Source organism: Carassius carassius, chromosome 37, assembly GCF_963082965.1.
Source record: "Carassius carassius chromosome 37, fCarCar2.1, whole genome shotgun sequence".
Lineage (NCBI taxonomy): Eukaryota > Metazoa > Chordata > Actinopteri > Cypriniformes > Cyprinidae > Carassius > Carassius carassius.
Genome location: NC_081791.1, coordinates 7615882 through 7625986, shown reverse-complemented (window position 1 = coordinate 7625986; position 10105 = coordinate 7615882). Strand labels below are relative to the sequence as shown.

The 10105-nt window shown below is 37.2% G+C and overlaps 1 protein-coding gene across 1 annotated transcript; it reads right to left on the bottom strand.

Annotated features, from left to right (window-relative positions):
• Positions 1–302: 302 nt before the first annotated feature.
• LOC132117914 (potassium voltage-gated channel subfamily A member 2) lies at positions 303–7524 on the bottom strand. The gene is made up of 2 exons (XM_059527275.1): positions 6516–7524; positions 303–3573 (listed from the first exon to the last, which is right to left on the bottom strand). The coding sequence occupies exon 2, from the start codon at positions 3467–3469 to the stop codon at positions 1985–1987; it is 1485 nt and encodes a 494-aa protein (XP_059383258.1). The 5' UTR covers positions 3470–3573; positions 6516–7524; the 3' UTR covers positions 303–1984.
• Positions 7525–10105: the final 2581 nt, after the last annotated feature.

Genomic DNA, 10105 nt, shown 5'->3' with positions numbered 1-10105 from the left:
GTGTAAAAAAACAGTAACATTTTATTGTATGTGATTTATATGTTGCTTAAAAAATGATTTTATAAGTACACTTGGCTACATTTTAATGGAGATAATATGCCCTTGCATATGCATACTGGTGTAGTTACATTATCTACCAGCAGGGGCTAACTGGGGACTAACCAGCTAAAATTAGCTGGCACTAGAAGAAGGAGACTTTCTCATTCTTGGGAGCACTAAATCAGCCAAATAAAATAATAATAATAATAATAATAAACATTTCCCTAAATAGATTATATAATCAGTATTTTGCTTCAAAATACACAAAAAAACACTAGCATTTCAATGGCCTCAAAACGAATTGGATTAAAAGCGGCAAAAGTCCGCTTTTTTATTTTTTTATTTCATGAGGTCTTTAACATTAATGCAACAGACAACGCTAGAGGAACCATCTTTAGTTATGACGATAAGCTACAGACGAGACGTATCAAATGTACCACAAAACCATGAGAATCCCTCGTTATTAAATCAGGAATTTAGATTTTGCAGAGTTAGATCTCCCCCATATCCAAATGTCTTAATTGGTGCATTTCACCCTCCCTCCAAACAAAGAAATTAACAACCTTGATGGTATGCATTAGCCTACTAACACAGAAACTATTTGCAAAATCTTGCAACCTTAAAACAAAAATAAGCATTTATAATATTGCACATACCGTTAATCTCACAGAGAAAAATATTTATATTGAGAAAGTTATGAATAATTATTTCTGCTTCTGTAAGTATCATTCATACTACATGCATGCTACAAGGAATGTGTACCAGACATGCACCACAAAAGTAGTTGAATATTTCCTATCTCTTACAAAAGCTATTCAAGGAAGCATCATTTTCATACAAGTTTTATCCAAATTCTCCAGCATCATATTATGAGCAGGATGCACCATGGAATGACACTAAAATGTAAAAAGAATATAAAAATGCAATAAATAACGGCAGTGAACTTCATCTTTGGTGACCTGACTTAGTGAGTTTGGCTGTTGTTGGCTGCACTGTCACAGTAAAATATCTACACTCCCGCAGCCCCCCCGTCAGACGCTTGTAGGGGTAGATCATTGTTGCAAAAGACATTTCTCATACACATGGAATGCTTGGAAGTTTACAATGCTGGGAAAAGTAAGTGACGTGAGGAAATGATGCAATGGAGGGAAGCTGCTCATGCAGTATAGTGGAGTGATGATGATGGAAAAAGGGCAACTTAAAAAAACAATCTCCATTCCACTTTCAGGTCTGTTTACTTTAACATGGGACGTACTGAGATCCTAGGCAGCAAACGGGGGGAAAATGGTCGCAGGAATAAAGAAAAATGAAACCTTAATCAGCTTTCCAGGCCCCCAAGGTTGGTCATGCATGTATTTCTCAGTCACAAGATGGAATGTAACATTTTTATGTACCGCACATGGTATGCTGTTGCGGCTGGCAGGACAGGCAGCGTTTGTGCATTCACAGAGAGATACATCCTCTATGGTGATTCTTCACGAATATACATGAATTCCTCCATGTTTTAAAGCCACTAATCAATTTGGAGTGACAAAATTCCCAGGTTCAAATACACTCAAGGGGTCCTCAGGTTGGCAGTGAATGGGTGAATGGGAGTCAGGAATTGGTCCCTCTATGCTACACTTGCATCTATCAGGCTAAGATTTGGCTACTGTTGCAAGCAGAACGACTACTAGAACAGTCACACAGAAAAGACAAACTCCATGCAGACACTGAACACGAAGATGCAAAACAACGTCCCCCACCAATCGAGTTTTCCAGAACTTGTGACAGGTAATGGGGATGGAATGATGGAGAGGTCTTCTTTACTGATCCTTCACTCAAACGGATGCATTTCAGTTCTCCCATCTTCAAACTCCTGCACGAGGCGTCTGAAGCCTTCAAAACCTGGGGTCTATACTCCCCTACTTTATTTCACCTTCTTCGTCAAGGCAGTTCAAAGCGGTTATACATCTGTAAGCATTTTGGTGATGTTAACATAGTTAGTATTGATTAGGGTGCAGTTGCCGGTCTTGGTGTTCTCCTCTCGAAAGTCCTCGTTGCTGTTGTTAACAGCTTCTTGAATTTCCATGTAGTCAGACTTGCTCATGGTTGACCCGCTGCGGCTCTTTTTCAGATCCTCCGAAGAGTCAATCTTGGGGACGCTGGTCACGTTAAGGTACTGGGCCTGTTCCTCACCCTCTGTCTCTCGATGGTAGAAGTAGTTGAAGTTGGAGACTATGACAGGCACGGGCAAGGCAATGGTCAGCACACCAGCGATAGCGCACAGAGATCCTACAATCTTGCCTCCGATGGTTGTTGGAACCATGTCACCATACCCTACTGTCGTCATTGTGACCACGGCCCACCAGAAAGCATCAGGGATGCTAATAAACTGTGAGTCAGCCTCGTCCGCCTCAGCGAAGTAGACGGCACTCGAAAACAGAATGACTCCAATGAAGAGAAAGAAGATAAGCAGCCCTAGCTCCCTCATACTGGCCTTGAGCGTTTGCCCAAGAATCTGCAGCCCTTTCGAGTGCCGGGACAGTTTGAAGATCCTGAAGACTCGTACTAACCTGATGACCCTCAAGATGGCAAGTGACATGGCTTGCTGCCCTTGTTGGCCATCCTCTGGCTTCTCTGCTAGCTCTGTGCCCAAGGTGATAAAGTAAGGTATTATAGCCACAATATCAATGATGTTCATTATATTGACAAAGAAGCCTGCTTTGCTGGGACATGCAAAGAAACGCACCAGGAACTCGAAGGAGAACCATATGATGCAAAGGGTCTCCAGGATGAAGAAGGGATCAGTAAAGTAGGTGGAGGTGTAAGTATTTGTTGAGTTGGAGCCCATGGAAATTTTGTCCGGGTCCAGGTCCTCACTGCGAAAAACTGGAAGGGTCTCCAGGCAAAAACTGACTATAGATATGAGGATGACCATGACGGAAATGATGGCAATAATGCGAGCAGGCCCTGAACTTTCAGGGTACTCAAAGAGCAGCCACACCTGCCTCTGAAACTCATTTTCTGGCAGGAGTTTCTCCTCTTCCTTAATAAATCCTTCATCCTCTCTGAACATCTCGATGGCTTCTTCCCCGAGCTCATAAAAACGTATCTCCTCAGAAAAAATATCCAATGTCACATTGACAGGCCTCCGCAGCCTGCCACCTGACTGGTAGTAATAGAGAATGGCGTCAAAACTTGGGCGGTTCCTGTCGAAAAAGTACTCATTCCTCAGAGGGTCAAAGTAGCGCATTCTCTTTTTGGGGTCCCCAAGCAATGTCTCGGGGAACTGAGACAGAGTTTTGAGCTGTGTCTCAAAGCGGAGGCCAGAGATGTTAATGACCACCCTTTCGCAGCACTCATGATCTGGATCCGGGTCATACGTGTCCTGTGGTTGACCCGGGTGAGCTGCGGCTTCATCGACTGGGTCGCCTGTGGCAACAGTCATGCTGTGAACGAATGCAACCTGCAGTTTGGGGTCAGGATGTGGTGGTGTTTCCTCAAAAAATTGGAGGCTTCCTTTCACTCCTTAACACCACCCTCTTGCAAACACTGAAAGAAATATAAAGCAGAAGAAAAGATTACTTAGGCCAACATGCATTCAACATGCTCACTGCAAGAATGCAATAGATATGCATTTATTCTACTCTACTGTGAGTTCATTTGGCTTGCTCAACACAATGCATTAAGCACTCATTTTGTTTTTAAACTAATATAGCAAGTTATTCAAACACCATCAAATCTAAAATTAAAGTGAAGAGACTTCAAAGCACTGCACAAGGACCCAAAGCATTGCTTCTGAGGAAATACACATAAAGTATGTCTCTACAAAACCAGAGCATCTAAAAACACCTATCAATCATTTGGAGAAGTCAGCCTGACCACTTTACACATTGTAGTTGCTTTTATCTGCCAAGTAGATCAATACTTGCCATGGCAAGACTGTATAATTCCTCTTAGGATTCAATTATGCACTGTAAATCTAATAACAGCCTGAGTGCACTTAAATCTTAATTAGATATTCCAAAACCTCCCCAAATGCATTTCACCATACAGCAAAACTGCTTGAGATAGACAGTTGAAGAAATGCAACAGTCTTCTACCTTAGTTCCCCATCAGTAGGTAAGACACACACACACACACACACACACACACACACACACATATATATATATATATATATATATATATATATATATATATCGGTTTATTTTCGGTACAGTAAGGGAAAGAAATGTAAACATTAAACTGCAGGTTGTTTACACTTTTTTTTAAAGACGTTTTAATAAAATATAATATATATATATATATATATATATATATATATATATATATATATATATATATATATACAGTACAGACCAAAAGTTTGGAAACATTACTATTTTTAATGTTTTTGAAAGACGTTTCTTCTGCTCATCAAGCCTGCATTTATTTGATCAAAAATACAGAAAAAACAGTAATATTGTGAAATATTATTACAACTTAAAATAATAGTTTTCTATTTGAATATACTTTAAAAAAAATAATTTATTCATGTTATGCAAAGCTGTATTTTCAGCATCATTACTCCAGCCTTCAGTGTAACATGTAACATCAGTCTATCACATGATCATTTAGAAATCATTCTCATATTCTGATTTATTATGAGGGTTGGAAACAGTTCTGCTGTCTAATATATTTGATGAATAAAAGGTTACAAAGAACTGCATTTATTAAAAACAAATTCTAATAATATATATTCTAATAATATATTTTATTTACTATAACTTTTTATCAATTTAACACATCCTTGCTGAATAAAAGTATTGATTTTATTTTAAAAAAAGAAGAAAAAAATTACTGACCCCAAATTACTGACCAGTAATGTATAGTGTTTATATTTTAAAAACATAGTTTTTTTTTTTTTTTTTTTACTTTTTATTCATCTAAGTATCCTAAAAAAGTATCACATGTTCTGAAAAAATATTAAGCAGCAGAACTGCTTCCAACTTTGATAATTAATCATCATATTAGAATGATTTCTAAAGGATCATGTGATAATGATCCTAAAAATTCAGCTTTGCATCACAGAAATAAATGATAAGTTAAAGTATAATAAATTTTAAAAAAATTATTTTAAATTGTAATAATATATCACAATATTACATTTTTTTCTGTATTTTTGATCAAATAAATGCAGGCTTGATGAGCAGAAGAAACTTCTTTCAAAAACATTAAAAATAGTAATGTTTCCAAACTTTTGGTCTGTACTGTATATATATATATATATATATATATATATATATATATATATATATATATATATATATATATATATATATATATATTTATAAAATAAAAAAAGAATAAGAAATAAAATAATGCTGCAAAGTTCTCCACTAAATAAAATACTCTCAGTCTCAAACCATTATCACATAATAAAATATAATGAAAAATATAAATAAATAACTATGATTACAGTGCAGCATTACCAATCCCAGCTTGTAGGCCTGCTCATATTTAAAAAATATATATAATTTTTCCAAAGTGTAAAGTGCAGCAACAACAGTTTCAATTTTTAGACCTGCTCAGATTTCGTTATTGCATTGGCCCGATCAGAATTAAGAGCAAAAGTCTGTTTAAATGCCGACGGGAGCTGCGTTTGAATCACAGTTCGTTTTTTTCCCTAGTTGTAGTGATGTTCACACTCGCATGATGCCTTTTGAGAACTTTAGAATCAGCTGCAGGGCGGGATTTGCGCTGAATGCGGAGTCTTCTGCCACTTAATATGTTCGTGTGGAAACACGAAAATGTACCTATGTTCCGCACACAAAATATTGCATTCGGTCATTAGGTACACAAGTGCACTGTACCGAAAGCCCTGTACCGAAATGGTCCGGTACGAATACACGTACTGTTACACCCCTAATATATATATATAAAACATGTACGTTTATGCACATAATTTACCAATTAAGGTCTGAATAGTGTATACCTTTTAGGGCTGTAGTTGGAAAAATACATTTACATGCTGTAAAATAATTGCAGTATTGCTGTATTTTATTTATTTATTTATTTAAATACTGCAGAAGCTCTTGCAATAATTTTAGACAGTAATTTATTTTAAATGTAATGAAGCCAGCATCCCTACTGCTTAAACCTGGTCTCAAGCTGGTCTCTCATCATGCCTAAGCTGTTGCTCAGAAGGTTTAGCAGTCAGGCCAGCCGTTACTCAGTCTGAGCATGCAGCTGAAAAATGCCCCAAAACCATCCAACAGGCTGAGAGAGCAGCTAAGACCAACAAACTAGGATTTCTTTTTAGCTGGGAATGTTATCTAAAGCACAGACAAACACATTAATCATTGCAGTGTGACTAATTAAACATATTCAGTGTGCTATTCAAAAAATTATAATAAAATAAAAAAAAACTTTAAGCTTCCAAGAAGTCAGTCAGCTCAACATCCACAGACAGTGCAACACCAATAAGCAACGAGTAGGTTACATAAGCTTACCTGCAAGCACCAAGCGTCCCCAAAGCGCCAGAGAAATCATTTGTCAAATGATTATGTTTACATGACACCGCCAGGACTAATAAAACGTCTCGTTGCCAGGGTCAGTGGGGTCTTTCAGCAGCCATTCATTACAGGTACTGCAACGATCCCGGTCCTCCTCCCAACCGCTGCGCGTATGCGCCTTCAGGACAAACGGGAAACATACAGCAGCGTGTCTCAAAGAAATTAAAGAGGCCAAGCGAAGGGGACTCCCTTAAGGTGTTATTTGCAAAGAGCTTCCCATCGAAACGGTCCAGAGATGCTAAGGTCAGCAAAATCTGACGCCCCCTGTGTCCTCACGGTGTTGTCTCGACTCAATTCAGAGATCTGCAAAGAAACAGGGGAGCTGTTTGCGTTGGGCGTCGCCTCAAACATGCTCACATTATACAAGATAGTAACATTTAACACAAGAGACTGAGGAGTATTGCCTGAATACGTGTGGCCGCTCGAGTTTGGTGGCCAAAATGATGCTCTGAGGAGTGGCAACATCTTGTTGTTGAGCAAACGCGCTCATCTTACGGGCAGAAATCCATAGAGCATCACGTTTCAGATGTTCCCAGTCATCATTTCGCTGTTTGTTTGTTTGCTTTCCCCGTTGCGCAAAGACAGCGTCCGTTTTTCAGGTGTTATCCAATTGCCCGAAAACAAGTTTTTTTTTGTTTGTTTGTCAGTTTTTTTATTACAGGACACATATTCAGAATCCAGGCTCATGCACCCATGAAAAACACATCACACCGGCTGTGAGTGTTTTAACCCCTTCAAGCAAGCGCGGGGTGTCTGCAGTGACATGCTTCAGCAAAAGGCTCCTCTCTCTGTGGATGATCAAAGCATGCCCATGCATTACTGTGCTAAAGGCATTCAAGCATTTCGTTTCACTCAAGGCATTGATGCATCAAAGCATGCATTCAAATATATATATATATATATATATACAATTTTTTTATAATTAAAAAAAAATAAAAAGTCAACCTTCCCGAGTCCTTATGCACAGGGACTCCTCGTGCGCTTACTTGTGCTCTCCTCGTTCATGTTAGGGAGTGGCGCGGCGCGTGCGAGCCATTTCATGTCAAAGTCCAACTTTTCGTCTTTAAAATCATAATTATTGTGTAAGAGCGAGCGGTATAGGCTGCAGTTAGGCACTGCTGCGCATACAAAGGGACTAGAGTGATCTGTACTGCCTGCCACCACTCCTTACCGCTGTAGAGCGTGGGCAAATTAAAGGGGAAGCGCCTCCTCTGCGCTAACACAGCTGCTGCTGCTGGTACCTCACCACTCAGACTCATCCCAGAGGCTGTGTTATCAGTCAGTCCCTGCGTCCCAATGTGCATACTAGTCACCCTATCTGCCCTACATAGTATTGAATATTACTAACATCAGGATGGATATGCACATTGGGATGAAGGCAATTACATTTTATTACAAATATCCGTCTATTTATCTAAATATGTTTTAAAATATCTATTTATTTAAAATATATGCAGCATTTTAAAGCAGACGAATAAGAATAATTTGTATATATAAAATAATGAAATTATAAGTTGTCATATTACATATTTGTATGCATAATATAATTGTTAATAATAAATATCATACAGTTATTTAGATATATAAATTTTAGATAATATTTATTATTAACATGTAAAAATAGTGTTTAGATAAAAATATAGTTATATATATATTTTAAATATGAGCAGGCCTACAAGCTGGGATTGGTAATGCTGCACTGTAATCATAGTTATTTATTTATATTTTTCATTATATTTTATTATGTGATATTGGTTTGAGACTGAGAGTATTTTATTTAGTGGAGAACTTTGCAGCAGTAATTTATTTCTTATTCTTTTTTATTTTCTATGTATTTTATTAAAAATGTAAACAAATTGTTAAAAAAAGTTTAGAGTAATAAACAACCTGCAGTTTAATGTTTGCATTTCTTTCCCTTACTGTACCGAAAATGAACTGAACCTTGACTTTAAAACCGAGGTACGTACCGAACCGTGATTTTTGTGTACCATTACACCCCTAATATGTAGCTGTTTTTATTTATTATTCTAAAATACTATAAATAAATGTAATAATGTCTTCTCTGTGCTAATTATCAGTATAAATCCCATTTTTGATAAAAAAAATATGTATTTGTAAAACATGTTTATATATTTTAAAATATATTGTCTCAATACATTGCTGTGGGAAGAACTTAGACACAGAGTAGCAATCACAGTCTTTAATTACAAAAACACAGGATAATCTACAACAGAAGCTATAGGCAAACACGTAGAAACAAGCAGACCCGACAGAGACAGACTGGATGGACTGGGACTTAAGTACAGGGGATGATTGATAAAACTATATAAAAAATAAACGTGGAGTGGAATCATAGTAATATGATTATTATTAACATACAAAATAGTATTCTAGTCCAACTGACCTTTTATTATTCTATGTATTACTCTACTTTTTATTTATTTATTCTCAAAAAGTATAAATAAATGTAATATGTGAATATAATTATATAAAAATAAATAATGCAATTAATGATTAGTTGTTTTTTTTTCCAATAATGCAATTAAAAACATTTTAATAATACTTAAAGGGGTCATATGATGCGATTTCAAGTTTTTCTTTCTCTTTGGAGTGATACAAGCTGTTGGTGCATAGACGAGATCCCTAAAGTTGCAAAGACTAAAGTCTCAAAACCAAAGAGTTATTCTTTATCAAAGTTAAGACTCGTCCACGCCCCCTAAAACACCTCATTTAAACACGCCCCCACATGTCTACATCACTATGTGGGAAGATTTCCATAATGCCACCAAAATGTTCACTCAAAGAAAGAAGGGCTAACTTTATTGTTGCTGCCACCGCTGTCGTCATGTCTTGTCATGTCGAGTCGCTGTGTGTTTCGTTGTGAAGGTGAAACTACTTTGTTTGGCTTTCCAAAAGAGGACACAAGTAGAAATCAGTGGTGAAGTTGTATTTACAACACTGTTCCAGAACAGTTCAACCCAAATATTCAGATGTGTTCAGCACATTTTATGGAGGACTGTTTCCTGATCCTAGGAGAGAAGACTACAATGTCACTGTCCTGGCTCACAGTCTGTAAGTATGTTTTCATACGGAAAGGATTTGCCTCCCATGATTCAAACGTTAGTTTTGAGCAGCATAGAGTAGCACTGGTGCAACAAATGCCTCGTTTGTAATGGATTTTATTGGTTTTGTTTCCTCATGCTGCGATTCGGAATCACAGGGTGGTGAGGGGTGTAACATTTCCGTCACACGCTTGAGGAATTCGGCCAATCACAACGCACTGGATAGCTGGCCAATCAGAGCACACCTTACTTTTCAGAACGATGAGCTTTGTAAAAATCGACACATTTCAGAAAGGCAGGGCATAGAGGAGAAACCATAATGTACATTGTGTGGAATATGATAATGATTATGATAAATATTATGTAAAGTTTTTTATTGCTAGATGTTAAATTAATAATTTATTATTAAAATATAATAATTTTTTGAAGTGTCGTGAGCTACATTTGGACACTACTAATAGGCTT